This window comes from Seriola aureovittata, chromosome 17 (assembly GCF_021018895.1).
Source record: "Seriola aureovittata isolate HTS-2021-v1 ecotype China chromosome 17, ASM2101889v1, whole genome shotgun sequence".
NCBI lineage: Eukaryota > Metazoa > Chordata > Actinopteri > Carangiformes > Carangidae > Seriola > Seriola aureovittata.
The window spans coordinates 8,639,269-8,660,983 of record NC_079380.1 but is presented as its reverse complement, the minus strand read 5'-3'; the positions used below and the strand labels follow the sequence as shown (position 1 = coordinate 8,660,983).

Below are 21,715 nucleotides of genomic sequence, written 5' to 3'. Positions count from 1 at the left end.
TTTTTGTCAGACATATTGTCCAAAGACATTCAGTTTACAATGATAGAAAACAGACAGTTCTTACACTGGAGAACCTGGAATCAAATAATGTCTGGAGATCTTAGCTTCAAAATTGTTAAAACAATTATCATTATCATAATAATTTTCAGCTAATTTTCTGTCCATCGACAAATCAATTAACCACATGCAGTTCTGTTAATGTAAAATTTGACTCGCTTATTTTTAAGTCGTTGTGGTCGCTACTGAACAGACTTTAAAAACTTTCATGGCAATTCATCCGTAGGCCCTATTCAAATATAACACAAATCACCAGAAAAGAACCAGAGAACAAACTGTTTTGCGTTTCATTCATTTATTATTGAATTTGCAGAGTGAACTCATGCTGCAGTCTCCGTCATCTTCTGCTGTTTATCGGTATTTCTCAGCCAGGGCCAGAGCCAGACAAGCCAGGAACTTGTCCATAGACACATGGACCTCAGGGGTGAAGTCGTTGGGGAACATGATGGCCATGACCACAAGGATGTTGTGGGACAGAATCTGTGGGGAAAACGATAAATACACACATTACATTCAATTTTTTGATCCCCACGTGCCCATCTACACACCTGTCACAGATTTTTGTTGTGACATTAACTCCAATCTTCATAAGTGCACGACCCTTGAACTGGAATGGAACAGCGTTGTCCACACTGTACAAAGGGACCTGGTGCGAGTTGAAAACCCCTCACGGCCCTAAGTCTGAATATTAATGACAGGCTGTTAAATGTTAATGAGTCTGGATCTGCACCTTGAAGTTGGCAGGGTCAATCCTCAGAGTGAAGGCATGCAGCTCACTGAGGTTCAGGAGACCTCCTTTCAGATCGTCGATCTTGGTCACAGCATCAGCGACTCCAGACATCACGGTGATTCCGTGCTTCCTCACCGGGGCAGAGCCGGGGCTCAGGTCCTTCCAGTGGGCGAAGTAAGTCTTGGTCTGAGGGTACACGATCAGCATCCTGCCAAAAAGATGTAAGCGGATAAATGTGACTCAGTCAGTCTATGTTGGTGGGTTACACCAACAGTCATTATTATGTTCGGATATTTACCTGTTCAGAGCATCTTTGCCGATGTCCTCAGCCTTTCCAGACACTTTAGCCCAGAAGGCCCTGACGGTTTCCTTGTCCTTAGCAGTGAGACTGGTCATCTTGTCTTTTGTTTGACTATCTGTTGAATGCCGTGATCAGCGCAAACCGCGGGGATTTTATGCTTGAAACAGAGTGTGGGCACACCCGGGACCACCTCCAAGATAGGCTGCGTAAGGCGGTCCGAGTGATGGGCTGCAGCTTGCGTGAGATAAACAAAATTCTTCCCACGGTTCCTCTGGAACCAAACCTCATTTTACAATTGTCAGTAATGATTACAGGTAAATATATATATAGGCCTATGTAATGTATATGTAGTGACTGGTGTAAATATTTCAGATGTAATTCTACAGGGGCAGGTCAAAGCATAAAGCAGCATATACTGTATCTCCATAAACAACAAGACCACATGATTTGCCAAACCTACCCTTTCAGAGATTACTCCAGAACAAAACGTTCAATCACTACCACACAATGACAGGAATTATAGAGCTGAGTGTGTGGCTGCAGTTATTATTGTCAGGTTTGACAGACTGAAGCTTTTCCTCTGTTCTAATATTTCAAACAAGCAGACACCAAGCACATGTAATTCAAACAGATTCTTTAAATCTAAGCTCTGTTGCCAAGTAATATTAATAGATTTGTTTATCAGTTGGAAACCGTCCAATGTGAGGAGAAAAGTCATTTTCTGTGTTTTCATGCCAATGCATGGTTTGTTTCTAAGGCTTATCTGACCCACTGCACCACAGCTGTAAGGGTGGATCCACTTAAAAGAAGGAATAGATAAGCTTCTTTTTTATCTGATGTCCAGTGTAAAGCTATGAGCTGCTGTAATATGTAACTGGAAACTCTCATTGTGGGCCATTCACAGAGAATATTTCATTTAATGTTACTCTCCAGTTTGGCTTCACATGATCACAGTGGTCATAATCGGAACAGAGAATGAAGTGAATATGAGGGAAAAATAGATTGAAATGATGATTGAAGACTTGGAGACACACTGTGAGTCAGAAAATGCAAACATTGACTGGACAGGTGAATGAGCAGGTTTGTCTGAGTGACAGTCAAAGCTGCAGTGAGTGGACCTTTTTTCTTTTTGGTAGAATTAAAAATGTCCAGCTTATTTCTGATTGGCTGGTGGATGAAACCTCTTTCATAACAACAGTGTTGTGGTGCAGACGGAGCACACTTCTTTACCTTGGTATCTTATCTCACTGACTCCTCCCAAAGACATGCAGCTGTCTGAGGAAACCAGCTGGAGCTGTGACAGTGTTTTTCTTAGAGATTATGGCGGGTTCAGACTCCGTAAATGCTGCATGTTATTGTATTGTTTTACACAAATGGACGTCGCCGTCCATCACCTGGTTGTTGTAGAAACAGGTCAAATTAACACAAATAAAGTGAGAGGAAAATATATTTTACGTATAGTTTGAACATAGATGATTGTAGGCTGGAGTGCAGTGTCTTCAATTCATAAGAGATGAAAACATCACTCCAGCCTGGAAAAAAATCAAGCTGCGCAGCTTCGTCACTTGTTTTCCGCTTCGTCATCATATCTCATGGCCATGGCAACAGGGCCAAGTGCAAACCCAACCTCATCTTGACAGTAACAATGGGTTGCTTCCAGATCTGCCATGATTCAGGTGGGGGTCACAATGCCCACAGCGAAAATAATCAACCAGCAAGCCAAGGGATATCAATCTCCCTTGAGTTGTGGTCATGACCATCCATTGTGCACAAGCCCCATCTACAATCAAGGTATTGATGTTTTGTTTGTTTTGTTTTTTTTGCGGTTGTGTGGCTAAACCCTCAAACTCACACGAGAACCCTGCAAGATGTACTTACTTTTCTTGCAGAAATAGCTTGAGACGAGTCAAACCGTCTCCGAGGATGGCCTGTTTGCATCTGTGATCACAGCTGGCCACTGCCTCATGGTGAGGAGACATCAACCTGTGGAGCCACTTTGACAAACAGGGATAAAACTAAACTGCCATCATGTAAACAGTGACCACTTGGTGTGGAAAAAGGACCCAAAAGAATGTTAAAGGTAGGCCTATTTTCTGTTTGGAGCATCATGGGAGAATTTGTCTCAAATTTTTAATGATGTTCAGATGAAACTTTATGACAGTGAGTTAAAACATGCATGTGGAGTATAACAGGTTCCTGCAGCTGGCGGACAGCTGTGATGTGATGGATCTCATAGTGAGTAAACAGTGCTCAGTGTTGTTCTACACCAGGGATGTGCTGGAGACTGAGGGGAGGACTTGACCAAGTGTTTGTGTTGGAGCGCCCTCTGGTGGACTCTCCCCAACGTGTACTGCAGGTGATACATAAAATATAAGTTTACAGACCTGGAGTCTGTAAAAAAAAAAAAATAGAAGAAATGTAAAACAATCATATACAAGTGTAGTTTTCTCTGTTATTCCCCCTGACAGACCCGTTCTTATCATGAGCTACATGACTTTATTAAAAGTTATTATGATGTTGTACATTGGCTGGTGAGAACTGTTTTTACCATGTTTTACATCGCTGCCGAATATTTACATGCAAACGAAAGCAATACTGAATAAATGCAATAGAAACAGTGTGGTCCACATTTATTAATTAATTGTTTTTCCAAAACGCACAAATTAGAAGAGGAGAAACACAAGCTCAAAGTTTAGATAAACCTTCATAAAACATTAACTAAAGAGTTGTGCGGTTACATTAAGTGGGTGTGAGCTTAAAAATCCTACATGTATAAAAAGATAGATACTTAAATTAAAAAGTTGAAAGTTTATAAAAATTCAATTGCTTAAAAGTGAATATGAAAATTGAGAAAAAACTTTGAAAAGTAATAGAAATTTTGACATCAATAGCCTATGCACTTTTGTTCAAGGAGTTTGATTTTAGGCATAAACGTTTATATTGACATATATTATTTTGAAATTCATATCTTACACAGCACGTCCTTATAAGACCCCAATCAGTCACTTTCTGGTTCCCTGACGAATCTCACCAGCATGGCCACAGCAGAGGTGGCTTCGCCAGTGCTTTCAGTCGTTTCTCAACTAAGTCTTGTTAAAGTACAGAATATTACAAACACAGATACACTCTAATCCTGCCATACCACCATCCAAAATACCATCACCTATAAAAATACAAAGACCACAGTGCCGTAGCCTTCAGAGACTATCGCTGACCTCTCTCCGCTGCCACACTAGGCCTGTGTTAATATTATCACTACGATATACAGTGTCACAGAGCTCACAGGAGAGATACATCTTTGGGTTTGATTTGGGAAATGTGGTGGACACATAAAAAAAATGTTGTCCTCTGGTTAAAAAGGTGTCATCAATAAACAATTGCCCGGGAAATAAAAATCATGATCTTTGGAGATCATGAATTCAGTCGGAATAAAAAAAATCAATATCAAAAATACTCTAGTGTGAATAAATCTTGCATATAAATATTGATAGACTGTTGAAGTGGTGTTTTCTGTATTATACTTTTGTAGCACCAATGAGCTTGTTGATGCAAGGACACTTATCTATAAGAGGGGTGGCTTTTGTTATTCCAAATGACTGTGATGGTGGCACACTTAATGATGCTACTGTGTAACAGCTATTGTACATATTACAATGACAAAAAATTGCTCTATAAAGCAACTAAGATGAGATCCGTATGAAATAAAAACAAGTGTGTAATAATGAACTGCATAATGAAATCATGGTGAACAGTTTTGACTGGTAAGTGCCACTAAAAACAGTGTTGACAACTGGATTGTCACAAGACTGAACTAATGTTCATACAGCCGCTCTAGATGTTTGGATTTTCAGATTGTACCACACAAGAAATCCGTGTTTTTAACCACCACAGTGATTAAAAGAGATCACTATGTACACAGAGCAACAGATAACAATGGTGCAAGCTGTCATGTAATTATCTGCACATTATAATGTACTTAAATTATGGAGGGTGAAAACAAACATACACACAAACTCAATGTTTTTCTGAATTACACAATGAAAGAAAAAAATCGCTGTAATGTGAGCAGTTGCGGTGGATTGGTTGTAGAGCTGCTGCTACAGAGGGAGTGCGGTTTATTTTGTTTCACCGGAAGGAGGAGAGGAACCCAAGAGAGGAGACTTAGGTGAAACCTAGACAAAGTTAAAAAAAGAAGGTATTAGAGATGAGAACTTTTATGTCATTCATGAGTGTTGATGTATTTTGGAGGTGTAGCTACTTGTATCCCTCAGCTGGGGCCAAGCATACTGCAGCAACACGAATACAGAGGTGAAGCTCTTATTACATATGAACTGTGAGGAAAAGTGTCAATAGATGTGCTTGATTTAGAGAGAGAACAAATCCACATTCTGTTCGTATCTTAAAGATACGTTTACGCTTCTGTCTTCTCCAGGAGTTATTTTGTGCTACTTTCTTGTAAATTCAATCCGCTTCGTCTACCTCTTCTTCAGTTTGTGATTTCTTAAAGGAATAACCAACAACACTTCCTTTAAAGCAAAACAAGTCATATGGCTGCATTACATTAAGCCTTATTGAGGAGACTGTAAGTGGATACATGTGTGGAAAATCTCTTCCTCTTTTATGAAAGATTTCTCTCATTGGGTGCATTTACATATGAATTAGTATCCTCATTTTAAGCCTTATGCTGTTTTTGATTAAATTCGGGATATGGCGTTTACATGGAAGATGAAAAACCTGGTTCTTCACATCCTTGTATACAGGATGAGAACAGTATCCAGGTTTCTGACCGTCTGCCTGCAGGTATATCTTGATTTCTCACCATCTCACTATGAGATGGTTCAGAAACCTGGTAAGGTGTTTACATGCCACATTATCCTGGTTTCTATTGGAGTGCTCCAGGTAGTACATCTAGGATAAGGTCATAACCAGGTTTCTGAAACTGGGATAAGCTGTTTACATGCACAAAATTAACCAGGATACTCCAAAAACCCAATCATAACCAGGATACTAGTGTGAAAAAATACCTTATGACAACCATTACTGTGTATTAGCAGAGTATGAGAGCACTCACAGGGGAAGGAGGCTTCGCAAAGTTGAGGTGAGCGTACAGAAGCACAGCAATGTCGTTCTGGCTGGCCTCCAGAGCAATGGACAGCGCAGTGCTGCCATCCTGTAAAAACACAAGAGGATGATGGTGAAATGATGGGTTTGTCAAAAAAAAAGAGAGAGGGAGGGAGATAGAGAGGAAATAGGCAGGGACTATACTGTGCTTACATTATCGGTGAGAGTGGCATCACACCCCGGCACAGACAGTAGCTGACGCACAATATCCACATGACCGTGTTCGCAGGCACACATGAGCGCTGTGGAGCCGTCATCATCCCGGATGTTGACCTGAGCCCCACAGGACAGCAGCGCCCGCACCATGTCCCCTCGACCGTGGCTCACTGCTAGCATCAGTGCCGTCTGACCGGCCTAAAAATACCCATAATTCAACATTTTTAACCTCATCTTGAAAATGTGGAGCTGCATCATCATCATCATCATCATCATTTAGACTGTTTGCTCACATGTTGCAGTGTACATCTGCATAACAAACTAATAGTGAGCAGAGATCTGATAAGCACCTGAAAACACCATTTCAGCTCTGATATGGGTTTGTGTGTGTTGTGTGTGGAGCTGCAGTAAAACCTAGTGAGCAGTAGAGGGCGCACCTGGCTGGCCTTGGCGTTGACGTCCCCGGTGCGCAGCAGCTGCAGTACTGTCTGAAGGTCACTGTCAGAGTGGAAGGCAGCCAGAGCTGTCAGCATGATGGCTGTGTATCCCGCCTTGTTCTGCTTGTCAGCGTTACACAGGCCTGTCAGGTATATAGGACAATCAGTGTGACAGGTGATACAACAGCAGCAGAGACAATGACAGGGATGCGTGACATATTGGACACGGGATTATCTGACACTCTGATGTCTGATGATTGATACGGGACATGACACAGTAGAATTGGAAATGTCAAGTAAAAATATTTAACAAATCCTTCCAAAATCCCATATTTCAACCTTAATTAGAGATAATTTCATAATTTTATAATTCATTATTTGTTAATTATTTGTCACAAAAATTTGGAGATATTGTGTAAATGAATATTGTTACCAAAACGTGCAACGTAAAACTCCTAACACACACACACACACACACACACACACACACACACACACACACACACACACACACACACACACACACACACACACACACACACACACACACACACACACACAGCTCACCAGTGTCCAGCAACAGTTTCACCACGGGGAAGTTGGAGTGGGAGACGGTGTAGTGAAGCGCTGTATTCCCGTTGCCGTCTGCCATGTTGATCACAAACTCCAGCAGCTGAGGGGAGACCGAGGCGAAGGTGTCCATGTAGGCCTTGACAACAGCTGTGTCCGCAGCTTTGTGACAGGACACACGCAGCCACTCCTGCAGCACAGTGGTGTAGGCCGCCCTCTGAGATCAGACACAATGAGGACGCTTAGAGACACAGAAACACTCGACAGACTGACCATGAGATGTATGTCGAGAGGAGGGTTTATTGCAAAACAAACCTCCAAGAAACACACACCAAATGTATTGTTTGCTCATCTAGTACTTGCTGAAATACATGTTAAAATATTGGGTCTAGATCTTTTTAGTGCAGCAAACCATTTTATTGTTTTTTCTTTTAAAGCACCTTGTAAGTGTGTTTTCTTGACTAATTCAAACATTTAGAGATGCAACGCAAATCATATATTGTAAATAACCTATGACCTCTAGTTCAAAAACCACATAATAAAAAATATCCCCCTTTTTGTTACAGTCCAGACAGAGATCATGATAATCTGAATATGTTTGAATGTGAATTAAAGATAAATCAGTATGTAAGGTATCTCTGCTTTGTTGTGCTTCTCCTTGGACTTGTCAGTATAATTGATTTTTCTAAAAACAGGACACTCCTGCATTTCCTGGACAGCAGTACTGATACTGAGTGGATTATGTTAGTTAAACAAAGTGAAAACCTACTGCTCCTTGTTGGCTAAAAGCGTTGGGTTCCCCCAGGGCTTTCTGCAGGGCCCAAAGAGCTGACATCAGAGCGTCGCTCAGCTCCAGTCTGAGATAGACAAGGAGACAACACATTGTCAGTCACTGATGCTCACAGACAGGGTGATGCTCACAGACAGACTGACTATGTGTACGTTTACCTGACTTGTTTGGCTGATGCTGTGGCAGTGTCGTTTGTGTTGCTTTCAGCTGCTGGCTTTGACTCCAATTGGCTGGAGAGGATGGTTGCTTGTGACTGGACGGTGTATTGCTGCTTGGCAATCTCAGTGGTTTTAGTGACACACGGTGATGGAGAACAGGTAACCGGGGACTTTAGAGAGCTTTGCTCAGAGGGATTAGAGGATTCAGAGCTTGATGATGCGGAGGTGATCTCCCGTGTGACTGTGTGCTTTTCTGATGATTGGCTGACAGTCTCTCTAGAGGCAGAATCGTTAGCTGGACGTGGAGGAATCAGGGTGGGGTCTGAGGCTGGTGGCTGTGAGGCACATTTCTGCACAGCTGTATCAGTTGCTGGTGACCGGGGGACTTTGTCTGGCAGTCTTGTGTCTACAGCTGCAGACTGGCGGGGACTCTGCTGTGTTTCTGGAATGACGGCTGGTAGTTTGGCAGTGGCCTGCTGAGGTACGCTGTTGCTTTCTTGGGGCTGAGAAACCTTGGCGTGGGTTGCTTGCTGGTGCTGAATTGTAGATTCTGGTAGTTTTTCTCTGGCTTCATGGTATTCACTGGAGTCACTGCCCTCGTCTGAACTCTCACTGCTGCTGTCGTCTGATGATGTGGATTCATAACTGCAAGAAAAGAACATGAAGATTTTAATGTCAAACAGCTCCAACTGTTTGCAACTCACACCTATTTTATTATTGTACATGAGCAGGGAATACGAATGCATTTCTTCTTGGTAACTCTGACCCTTGGCTAGAGCCGACTCTTTTCTCTTCCAACTACATCACACATCTGGGATGAAACACTATTGCCAGGGCAGGGGGACACAGGACTCTGTGGATGGACATGACTGATTGGTGATCTGCAGTCACTGACACTTACCCTCCATTGACTCCAATGAACTGTAGGTTTTTCTTAGTGGAGGGGGAGCCTGGTTCACCTTCTGCTTTCCGCTTCATAATGGACCTCAGAGACTGAGGAGATGAGGCTGGTAAAAAGATACCAGTAATCATACATAGAGCCGGACTGTGTCATGTGATTAAATTAAAAAAAGTCAAGTGATAGTTCAGTCCAGTTACCTGTCTTAGGGCCTTCCTGTGACTGGATGGTCTCTGTGTTTGTATGCAGGAGTGTCTCTCCTTCTTGTGAATGGATCAAACCAATGTGATTATCAGACGTGCCTACAGCGACGGCAGGATTAGCAACAGGTACCGAGGTGGACAACTCGCTCCTTAGGACGTCGCGTACCTGCTTGGAGCTGACTGCAATCGGCAGCTCAACCGGAGTATCTGCCAGACAGAAAGAAGACTTCAACTTGTCAGCCTTCACTGATATACATATCTTATGGAAATGTACAAAAAACATAAGTAAACTACTTTCTCCAACATAAGTTGTTAACACAAGATCAAGAGTTTACTTGTCAGTTTATTGGTTACACCTGTACAGTCTTATGCAGCCCATTACAATAAATGTAATCTGTCGTATAATCTTAGTCTTAGTGTCAGAGAGGTGCTGATTCAGCTCAGTGATATTTTCAGGGTGAAGTTAGTTGTTGTGTTGTGGCAGACTTTAAATTGAAAGGTGACAGAAAACATCAGAGGCTCAAAAGCTCACTGATAGAGTTCACAAACACTGAACATGATATTCTTAACAAACGCCTGTTGCATTAGACTGTTCGGGTAAAGGTAATAAACTACCGGCTGAATCCAGACCTTCAGTTTGTCCTCTGTGGTGGCCCTCCAAAACCCCTCCAGCTGGTTGAAGCGAGGGGGAGCTGCAGATCTCTGCTCGGAGCAGTGTGCCCACCTCAACAACAGTAGGCTGCTCCGATGTGTACACCTGGATTCCCACAGTCCTCTGTTCCCTCTGTTGGGGCTGCTGTGTGAAGCTGACCAGAGTGTGCAGGCTGCAGCCTTGTGGCTCCTGCCAGCCCATGCTGGTTGCTATGACTGGATGCTCTGCCTGAGGAGTTTTCTGGACTGCTTCTGCCTGATGCTGTGCAGCCTGCAGCTCCTGCATCGTCCTCTTTAGTTTGCCCTCAAGCTGACCCACTTGGTTCTTAAGAGCCTCTGTCTCTGGCAGCAGCCCCAGATCCTCCTCGCGAACCCCAACTCCCACCTGACGACTGCCCCTTGAGTCCTCTGGCCCCACTCCGATGGTGCGCAGCTCCCGCTTTGCATCCGGTCGAGCTCCACCCACAATCACTGTGTCCTCAATCTCACACCCTGAGTCTTGTTTGGAGCCCTCAGGTGTGGTGGGAGACAGTGGCTCTGCTGACTTGTTGCTGCTCTTGGCTCCAGTGCTCTGTTCTTCTTCAGGGATGTCGATGTAGAGCTCGCCTCGCGGACGACCGCGGTTGAAACCCAGACTGTGGCCCAGGAACTTTTGGCTCTTCAGCTGGACGCTGAGCTGCCGTTTCTCCTCCTGCAGCACAGAGATTTTAACCTGGAGCACAGGGATGGTCTTCACCTGCTCCTCCAGCTCCTTAATCTTCCTGAGGGCTGCTGCCATCTGCTCCCTGACATGCTGCAGGTGGGCTGGCGTTGGGGTCACTGGGGTGGACAGGCCAGAACTCATGGGCGTAAAGGATCCGCCTCCACCATGGGCCCTGTTGTAGCTGTGTGCACTGCTGATGGAGGTGTTAGAGCCTGCCACACTGCTGTGCATGCTGCCCAGGTTGGAGAATCTACGCCCCTCTTTCTCCTCTTCCAGCTTCCTGCGTGCATCCAACAGGGTCTTCTCCACCCGCGCAGTGCTGAAGCTGGGTCTCTGCGACGTGTGGTATCCTGGAGCGCAGTAGGAGAAGGAGGAGTGCCGACTGTCCATGCTGGTGTTGGAGCACAGAGACTCCGTGGACGTCCACCAGGAGCCGGCGTAGCCGTAGCCACGGGGCAGGGAGCCATAGCGTGGCCGGCGTTGTATAGGCACCTTCTTAATAGTGTTTCCCTTCTCTATGTCGTTAACATATTTGAGGAAGTCTAGGTCCAGACGGTAGCCATAGGGGGTCTCCACTGAGTAGGGCGCCTCCTGTTCTTTGCCGTGCAGGGAAGGGGGAGCAGGCGGGTTGAGTTTCCCTGAGGGGGAAGGAAATCAACTTTAAACAAACGGAAATCTGCATCTAATCTTGGGCTCAGACTTTACAAAATAGCACTAACTCTGGGCTACTGTGTATTTATCTATGTACTCTGAAACAATCACCAAATTAGGCTCAAAGTGGAGTAGTGCAGTTTACTATAACCTGACCTTCTGAGTGCTGGGATATCACCACTGTTCCATTACTTACAAGCCCGTCTGACAGTTTAAATCCTAACAAAAAGAATTCCTTTTTCTAAAATACCCTCAATATTATGTGTGTTATGTTGAGTGTTATTGGTGAGAATAAATAGAAGCTGACCTGGGAAGCCGGGGTCCATATGCAGCACCTGAGCCATAATGAGCCTGTGGCTGGTATCCAAACAGTCACCCACCAACTCTCACCTGTGGAGACACAGAAACAGGTTGACATTACAAATGAGCACATCAAATATTCTTTTCTTTTCTTGCAGTAATAACAAGCGAAGGGTTAATAATGCATGATTATGCATGTCCAACAGAAACCTGTTTATATGGACATACAGTATGTTGCAGTATGTTTGTACACGACATGTGGCTCTTTTTGATAATATTGTTTTTTTATATGATGGTCAGAAATAGTTTTACTGTTTCTTTCACTATGGCACCCTCATGCCTTCCTCTCTAATTTTATCCTTTCATTTTTTGGAGCGTAGCGGGTCACAGTCGATTGTGTGTTTGTTTCTGTTCATAGCGTCGAGAGAAGAGGAGTTACAGGGGAAAGTTTCCTGGCAGCTAATTCCAGGACAGAGGTTTGAGTCTGCCAGTTACAACCTTATTAGGAATCATCCGTGCACGCTAAACTTCTCCTCTCAAATTAGGGTTTACAGACACTCTCTCCTCTTTCTCTCCTACACTTTCTCCACATCTCCCCCCTCCTCCTCTGTCTTCTCTATTTGTTCTCTCTTTATGCTTTTCTGGTGCTTTCTCCCCCTCTCAACGTCAGCTGATGATCAGGAGGTTTCAGCTGGTCAGTGTCTCTCTTTTTAACTTGCTTGTTACTTTCACACAGAGAGCATGGTGAATTTCAATGCATTTTTCATTCCAGAGGTAATGCATCTTGACTCTTTATAAACAAAAGATTGTGCTTTGTCCTCCCACAGAGAGCAACGTTGTAGAGCCCACATCGCCAGTGCCTCCGAGTTTGTGTCTGCTTGGAAAAGATTAACTTTCTAGGTCATCACTTTGTGGGAACTGGGGATGTAATGTTTAAGCCATCCACAGATTTAGGCAGTTGAACATCGTTATATTACTGAGACTTTAAGGAGCGAAGATCAGAAGTTTGGACTCCAAACCTACACTTTGTTTTTCAGGACATACTCAGTTCATTTCAGTTTAAGGCTGGTTTTCTCTTTCTTCAGCAGGAACTCTGAGAGTCTCCTCTCTATGTGGAGCTCTCTCTATCTCCCTCTCTCTGTCTCTCGCTATCTTGTGACTCTGGTCGGTGCTTGCTCGTTTGTGAAAAGTAGGACACTTGGAAACACTGACTAAGTTGACTTGGTATTTTTGAAGTCCTGTAGTCACTTTAACGTCTCAGTGTGATTTCCCCTTATCTGTGTCCCTTCATCACCCTCTCATACCAAGATGGCCGCACACATTATCAGACAGTGTGTGTTTGCGTGTGTGTGTGTGTGTGTGTGTGTGTGTGTGTGTGTGTGTGTGCGCACATACTGATGCACCCATATCAAAATGAACAGAATTAAAAATACATCTTACTCTGACGTGGTATGGAAGGATTCCACTGTTAAATTTAATATGATAGAGCCCCAACACTGAGCCAAATATATTTCAGCTTACATATAAAGAATTTATCAGATTTCCCAGATGTAAATTTTAAGACTGCCTTACATGAACACAAGAGATTTTCAGAAGAAGAAAAAATAACACGGGAGTGCTGCTGGAATCCTGAAAGATCCAATAAACATATGATAACAAAAGCGCTCTTTCATCGCAGATAAAAAAAAAAAGAAGTTTTTAATGATGTGGAATAATTTCATGAAACACTGAAAAAGAAGAATTAAAAGCATCACAGACAAGATTTGGCTCCATGCCTTCCTAACACAGCGTGAGAGTCTGTTTATCTCAAGTATGGAATGAAAGTGTTAGATTGATTATGTGCTGCACGCTGCATGGCGCGGTGTTGGTATGACTACATGTGTGAGAAAGTGAGAGCAGGACAGAGGGGAGGAGAGTGGTTGGGAGCATGAGTGTGTATGTGTGCGTGTGAGAAAAGTGAGTGTGTGTACACGAGGGTGGAGGACAGCGCTGACAGGGGACAGTTGATGAGATATAATTAGAGTCTGCGGTTTAGCAACCAGCAAAGCAGACATGACAGATGACATAGTCCACTCGAATCCTCTTTGAATTCCAAAATGCAGTTTTCTACTCCTTCAAATTATATCTTCACTCTCAAACTCACATTATTCTCTGTTTCAAATGGCTCTTTCCTTATTTTCTTCTCCGGGTGCCATTCCTCCATCATCGCCCCCTCAAAACGCCCACGCCACTGGGCCTCCACATCTGCTTCTCCAACACCGGCTCATTGGGTGTTTCAGATGTGTAAGTGAGTGTGTATGTATTCCCTGAGTGTGTGAGTGTGTGTGTATGTGTGTGTGTGGGGGGTGGGGGGTGGGGGGTGGGGGGGGTTGACCTTCCTCCCTCTCTCTCAGCTCTCAAACAGAGTTCCTTTGAGATGACATCTGAACAGAAACCAGTGTGCGCCCTTCCCCAGCGCCACACTGCCATTCTTCAGACGACTCTCCCTGGCCTGCCTCATCCAGGACAAATGCCTTGCCCCCATTTCGCCCCCCTGCCTCCCCATACAGCTGCATACCATACTAAAGGAAGTTAACATCGCCTGGTCGACTCCCTCCATTCCCCGCTATTAAGATTAGGACAACCCTCGGGAGAGGGGGGGGGGGGGGGGGGGGGGGGGGGACGGACGATGCAGGTCATCCAGCACAAATTACACGTCTGCAGTATGTCCTGTAAGATGTCATGAGAATAACTGTATTATACGGCAGCTTCTTTCATCTCTCGCAGAAACTGAGAAGAGATTGGGTTTGTACATAAAAGGGAGCTTCAGGTTCATTTATTTATTTATTACAGCCACACTTTAGCATGCTCGTCTCTGGAGGATTAAAAACTGGATTTGATTTACAGCGTGTATATAGATCTCCGTGTCTTTGGTGTATCAGAGGATTGAGACCACCCTGAGGAGCAATTTAAAATGCCAGGCTTCATTTCGAGGTCAGCTCTCCCACATTCAAACTCATTGCTTCCATTCATTGAGTCCCCTTATTATTATTGCCATTACAAAGGATTAAACCTCAGTATTGCTAAGTTAGAAATACCATTCTTCCCACCACCCAGAGAAGATCTTTATGGATTTTTCCACTGCCTTAGTGACTCTCTCGGCCTTTGGTGATTGCTATTCTGCTCAAGCTTGGGAATGGTTTGTGAATTAGGAAAAGAGGGATTTATTTTCCACTTCATACCAGCTGCTTGCGCTGCAAGGACGGGATCTCTCCTCCCCAGGCTCCTCGCTCTCCCTTCCTTTTCTTGCACTCTTACAGTCAGCACCTGTGGGAAACAAGAATAAGGGAAACTTGAACTCTGGCAGTCACAGATTCTGTTTGTAACAGTTTGAAGCCCAGAAAAATGTAAACCACACGAAAATAAAAGGAAACATCTAGACAAGTAGTCATCAGGGGACGTCACTAAAACTCCATTGAAGGTGTGTAGCTCTGTTGACACAGAGATAAAAACAGACTTATGACAGGTTACAAAAGAGTGGCCCCCGCAAGACTTTAAACACAGGTTGCAAAGCCAGAAAAAACATTCCCAAACATTCCAGTGGTTTTGACTGACAAGTCGGATGTGAACAATATACCCCCATGAGATGCCAATCACTCTCTGACCGCCTTGTACTGCAGCCTGGAAGAAGTCTGATCCACGCAAAGCAACACTCCTCCTCTCCCAGCTTTCTAGAAACACTGTCCCCCACCCCATTCCCTTCTCCAATTCAAGCCTCGCTAATCAATTCAAGGCTGGGAGCCTCCCTGCCATGTGATTGGGCAATGTTTTCTGTTTTCTTGCCTCTCTGACTAACACTCCCAAATCCAGTGGCGCACACACACCCGCGCACACGCCCTCCAGTTTGTTTGGAACAGGCATCATTTGCACAGATCACCTATAAAGACTGATTTCATGAGCCTTGTAATGTGTTCCCTTCACAGACTTGAAGTCTGTGCTGGAACAACTGCGTGCATGTCCACCAGATAAGCTGCATGACTGTGTCTGCTGATTCTCACGCCTTGGCTGCGGCTGCTCAGAGTCAGGCTGCTGTGCAAGTGTGTGGACGACATTTTGTCAGAGGGTCTCGCAGCCTTAAAAAACAAGGATAGGTGACCTTTGCATAATATCATAACAAGACATGCTGTTGTTCAGTCCATTGTTTCATATTGTTGTCATGCCGATACCACAGAGGGTGGAGGGGTAGGGGGAGAAATAGACCTTTTAGACTGGAACGACAGCCAAATCACAAAGAGCCATTCATTCAGCCTCTAGTTCCACAGCTGGTTCTAATATAAAGCAAGGAGGGGCATCTCAGAGAGGGAGAGAGAGAAAAACAGTGTGTGTATGAGTGTGTGGCAAGGAAATTTGCCTCAAAACAAACAAACAGTTGATGAAGCGCTGTTAAGGACCCACACACTGACAAGAGACTGGAAATACAAGGAGCAGGACTAAGTGATTGATGTCTAGATGAACAAGTGCCCGAGGCTCCAAAATGATTTTGTGCTACTAATTATGTAAGAGCCTGAACAAAACATGTACATGAACACATCCCTGTCTAATTATTGAAACCTGCCAAAAATGACTCTCCAAGGACAGGATTAAAGACAGTGACCTCTTTAGTAGTAACCCTGTGCTGGTGCAGATGGCAAATACTTGTGTAAGACAAATATCAAACATTACAGGAGACAACTTGAACTCCCATCGACTCCCACACAGCGCAGATGAAAACACACACAGATCCCCCGACACGAAGACACTGTTCCAGGCCTGAAGACTCCCGCAGATCAACAAACATAGCTGCAGCGTTTAAGTTGATTTATTCCAGTAAGGGCACCGATGATATGAAAACGAAGTGATTTAACTGTTTTTAATTTGTCTGTCTTCAAGATGATAAATCTGACAACGTGATGATATATTTTTGATGGATAATCAACACCAATAAGTAGAAACATTTTAGCAAAAGCCTGATGAGAAATGCATCTTTTTCTGATGTCAAATTGACACTGCTCTGCCAGTGCATGTGCCTCACATCATGCCAAGCTTGATGTTGAAAAAACAGGGAGGATGGAGCCCTGATGAGTTTGATGAAGAAAGGGTTACAGGAAAGGGAGCTCCATCTTCCTATTCCCTAAGGATCCAGAAACAACCCAGTCACTTCCTCCCCAGCCCAGGAGAAAGAGTAACAAGGAGAAGGAGAGCATAAATGAGAAAGAGAAAAAAAAGGAGCAGGGGTAAGAGAGGGAGAAAGCAGAGGAGAGCAGTACAGTATGTGAGGGAGGGTGGGAGAAAAACAGTGGGAATGTGAGGAAAGAAAGGCAAAACTGCAGGCAGAGGGGGGGAGAAAAAAAAAAGAAGAAATGCTGCTGAGAGTTTTAGATGGAAACTTCTCGAATGAGAAGACCATGACTGTTCTCAGATTTGAACTCCACCAGTATGAATCACTGCAAATCCTGCTGCTGACACCAGAATGTAGTCTACTCCTGTTAGTGCAGGAAGAGCACCACACAGATCACACAGAGGGCTGCAAGGACTGCTCACAATGGGTAAATAAAGTTTCAAAGGACCTTTCCTCATAATCTTAAATGGCTCCGCCTAGAAGATTACCATCATTTGTGCATTCCACACCTAAAAATAGACCCACAATAGAGAATCCCTATGAGAAGCTGCACTTTCTCTGACTATATAAAGCTGACTGTTGTTCAGAGGTTTTTCTTCCTCACAGTAAAAGGCCGCAAACATAGACATGCTGTAGGGCTTTAAATGTTACATTAAAATCACAACAGGAGTCACGGTTGTTGGTCTATCTACTAAGCCTTCTGTGTCCTCCTCCTCCTCACTCTGCAGCACAGATGGCTTCATTCAACCAACTGGTCCTCAATGAATAATAAATCAGGAAAAATTAAAAACAAATTTCCCTCCTGAAAAGCTACAGAATGCTAAATGTAGAGGCAACAACAGCCATTTGTCACTCAGCTTGAAGTGGCTTAACGGTGTACGTCATTGCTTGAAAGATGGGGCCTTCATCAAGCGTGACAGGGGCCAGATGATCTCATAACAACATGGAAATACAGTGTGCTCTTGTGTTGCTGGTGTACATGTGGTTTTTTGGCTGATTTGGACTTTAGACTCAGGACAGTGAAATCATTACCCAATGGTACATCCCCTCCAGGATTCTCTGCCCTTTAGCAAAAAGCCCTGTTTTTTACATTAAGGAGTGGTGGTATGGAGGAGCAGACGGCACTGGGCTGGAGCAGTCTGGCTAGCTAGAGTACGGCCAAAGGGAGGGGCTGTGAAGCTCACATTACTCCTGGAACAGGAGCAGAGTAAACACCCGCCAGTCTGCCATTGGTCATTGTGCTGACCTCCAACAGGAAACTGAGCAAGGGTGGGACTGAGCGGCAAGGAGCGGCACCGGAAAAAAGAGACTAGAAAAAAAAAAAAAAAAAGAGGCATTTGGGAGAAAATTCCTGTGCAGTTGTGGAGGTGGGGATTAAGAATGATGCCGAGCAGAGAGGCTGAACGCTGCACTGTTCCAAGGAATATATAGGGTCTGGGGGGGGACGAAGTCCAGACAGCAGTCGGAACGCCAGAGCACCAGTGTTGGGGTTAAAAGCTGAGGTCAGCGTGTGCTGTGGTGCCGAGCGGATGGCACAGCAGAACAGAGGAAGTAATCTGCCTGAGGTGGTGATCTAGTTAAGTGGTTCCCTCACAGGGATCTTATCAATTACTTCCTGATTCAAGGAGGGTTCTTGATCAACAGACTCTGTGGACATAGAGACAACAACAGGTCCAGGAAACATCCATAGCACTGACTGCCCTCACATGTTTGTGCTTTGCTGGACAGAACAGTCTATCTTGCTTTTCTGAGTGATTAATTTATTAAAAGAGATCAAGTCAGATTATTCGGGCAGATAAGGAATTACTATCTCTAGTACCTCAAAAGCCAGATTAGACCATATGTTCCCTGAAAACATTACTTTACTGGTTGACCCAATCAATATAGTTAAGTAGGAGTATTAACCCTCACTGTCCTAAGCAATTACTATAATAATACTGGGCCGTATGTTTATCCACTTATAAACTAATCCACCTCTTACACGAAAACCTTTTCTTTCATTATATCTTAAAATAATGTAATTGTGTGAAAAAGGGTATATTTGGGTTTTTCGTCATATCGGATTTACAATAAGAAGAAAACACAACTTGACTGCATGTATGCACAGTGAAGAAGCCCGTTAGCAATATCATAGACCCTTATGTCAATAAACGTCCTTATTTCAAGTGATGATATATAACATGATTACTTAAAGAACAGATAGTTGATCATGCTCTAAAACTGTCCAAAATAGCTAACCAGTAATAGACCTCACTAGACAGTGACAGACAGTCTCATGCGGGCTCAGGGTGTAATTTCATTAGCTTCGCTAAACCATTTAAATGCCCGGCGTGTGGCCCAGTGTGCAAATGGGGTTTATAACCCTGCATTCCACCACAGCACCCCTGCGTCCAACTGCTGTAATGTGACAATCACATTCCAGCTCAGACGAAAAAATGGTGAAGGAAACTCCAGCTGCAGACAAACCTGACCAGGAATTCCCAAACGTGCAGCCTGGGGGATTCCCAGGGGTCTCTGATGGGATTCCAGGGGTCCCCAAGCAGGCGAGGAGGAGTCAGTTTTCACTGTTATTACACTCACACTCACTGGATCTCAAAACAGTAAGGAAATATACAGTTGACAGTTCGTTAGGTCCACTTAGCTAAATGTCTGCAATATGCCTTCATGAAGGTTATAATGTTTTTGCTTTTTAAAACTATTGCTGAGCGGTGCAGATGTAACTTCACCGTCATTTTCATGGCTGCAGTTATGGTGCTGTTGAACTGTACTGTAATATGAGAATTAAATATGAAGATATACCAACTAATAGGCTAGATATTGGCACTAGCAGGCCAATTTAACAGCATGAATGACAGGACAGAGCCCATCTGAGAGCCAAGCAGCTGCTAGTAGGTGATTTAATACTGCTAGCAGCCCATTACACAACAGCAGGACAGTGGTGTATTGTATGATGCAGTGTAACAGGCTGATGACTACCCCCCCCCCCCCCCCCCCCCCGCCAAGCTCTCCATGTCGTTCATCAAAACAACATCTGATGTGTTTACTGATGAATATGGACAGTCTGCCATACATTATAAAACGTCCATATTAACATAAAACAATAAAGTTATTGAGGGGAAAACGTTGATTTATGCATTTTGCCTATTAAGACCCTACTAACTAGTTTATCAAGGGAAACCAGGGAGAGCCAGGCACCAAGGTACTTGAAAAAGAGCAAGTGGTGCCTGTATAAATGTGACTCATTGGAGTTTCAGTCTTGTTTACCTTCCTCTTGCCCTGCTGACACACAACTCCATCAGACCTCATCCATCTTCCGAGGATATACACTCCCCTCAGTGACCAGTCACTTCAGTCGGCGAGATGAGCAAATGTGGGACGCAAGAAGCAGCAACGAAAAGCTGATGAACATCTGGAACTAATGAAAACTTGCAGAATGCACAGACCCACCCTCTCCCCTGAGTCCTTACAGTCTGCAGTGAGCTTTTCACCATTTTCTTTTTTTAAAAGTAAAATGAAAAACAGTGGGTTTGTTGCAACAGATCATGTGTGAGGCACGAGGAAAAGTTTCATAATGAAGGGCAAAGAGAAACGAACACCCAAATGTGTTGCCGGGTTAAGAAATGACGTGTGGGATAAGATTTGGCAATGCCACATAACTGTATAGACTCCTGTAAGACAGCTGCAACACTGAAAGTCCTGCTTTAATCACTTACAATGATGAAAATAACAGTGTAGCTATGGATTTTACAGGGATACTGTACAGAAATGCAGCTTTTCTAGAGGTAATTTCCCTACATGATAAAAATTAAACCCAGTGAAATGAATAAACTTAAAATTCAGTATGGCAAACACACTTTTAGTTGCAACTGAATAAGTATCATTATTATTATCATGACAATAATAGGCTTGATGCTTCGTTAACGGCGCTCCTCGCGACCGTGCAGCCTGACTTAGCCTCCAATGATGCTCTGAACAAAAAGGCACGCACCGGGGAGCGACCATAAGACTCAGCTACACATTCCTCTGAAACTAAAGAAACACTCATGTGAAATTAAAAAACCCCATTAGTCAGAACATTAGGGAGAAATATGAGTATAACCGGGGAGGGGGTGGGTTCAGGAGGATAAAGGACCCGTTACTTCGGAGAGAGAGGACCGGGGGAATGGGCAGGACCGACGCTTCACAAAAGAAGTCACACGAGCAAGAAGGCGCCTCGTCTGAAGCGCTTTAAAATGCAGTTGAACAGAGAGTCCAAGACAGCTTTCAAACGGAGGAAGTGTAAGTTTGTCTTTTCTGCTGGTCTTACCTGCCCTTTGGAAATCCTTTCAGCCGCCTCGGCCCAGGAGCGCTCACTGACAGACACAAAAACACTGCAGCCGAGATGCTCGGCGCCCCCTCCCGCTCCTCTTAAAGGGCCAGCGGCCACGAGGCCAAGAAGCAGGGCTGTCTCCCTCTCTCTCGCGCGCGCACACACACGCGCACACACACACACACACACACACACACACACACACACACACACACACACACACACACACACACACACACACACACACACAAACACACAGTCTACCGACCTTCGTCCTTCTTTCATCATCTTCACGTGTCCGAAAGAGTCTGAAAGCCCCTCGTAGGGCCTCCGAGGATCCATGCTTCTTCACGCATCTACAGGTGAAGACCCTCGAATCCAAACACCTCCATCAACCTTTAAAAGCCATTCAAGCACCACCATGGGCATGAAGAACCTCAGTGGACAGATCAGTCAGGATCCAGAACCTCAGTGGAACGACCTCCTAAAGACCTTGGGACATCAATGTTCTCTTTCAAGGCACACAAAAGACCTTCAAAGACC

At 44.3% G+C, this 21,715-nt stretch overlaps 2 protein-coding genes across 2 annotated transcripts; both read right to left on the bottom strand.

The window, feature by feature from the left end:
* Window positions 1-342: 342 nt before the first annotated feature.
* On the bottom strand, window positions 343-3,560 carry LOC130185139 (hemoglobin embryonic subunit alpha-like). Its single transcript, XM_056401436.1, has 3 exons — window positions 1,086-3,560; window positions 788-995; window positions 343-537 (listed from the first exon to the last, which is right to left on the bottom strand). The coding sequence occupies exons 1-3, from the start codon at window positions 1,181-1,183 to the stop codon at window positions 409-411; spliced, it is 435 nt and encodes a 144-aa protein (XP_056257411.1). The 5' UTR covers window positions 1,184-3,560; the 3' UTR covers window positions 343-408.
* A 141-nt stretch (window positions 3,561-3,701) lies between these two features.
* Window positions 3,702-21,273, bottom strand: kank2 (KN motif and ankyrin repeat domains 2). The gene is made up of 13 exons (XM_056401435.1): window positions 21,170-21,273; window positions 14,948-15,032; window positions 11,734-11,816; window positions 10,052-11,413; window positions 9,419-9,628; window positions 9,222-9,327; window positions 8,321-8,965; window positions 8,142-8,229; window positions 7,370-7,589; window positions 6,803-6,945; window positions 6,363-6,563; window positions 6,160-6,258; window positions 3,702-5,260 (listed from the first exon to the last, which is right to left on the bottom strand). The coding sequence occupies exons 3-13, from the start codon at window positions 11,768-11,770 to the stop codon at window positions 5,204-5,206; spliced, it is 3,168 nt and encodes a 1,055-aa protein (XP_056257410.1). The 5' UTR covers window positions 11,771-11,816; window positions 14,948-15,032; window positions 21,170-21,273; the 3' UTR covers window positions 3,702-5,203.
* Between the last annotated feature and the right edge of the window lie 442 nt (window positions 21,274-21,715).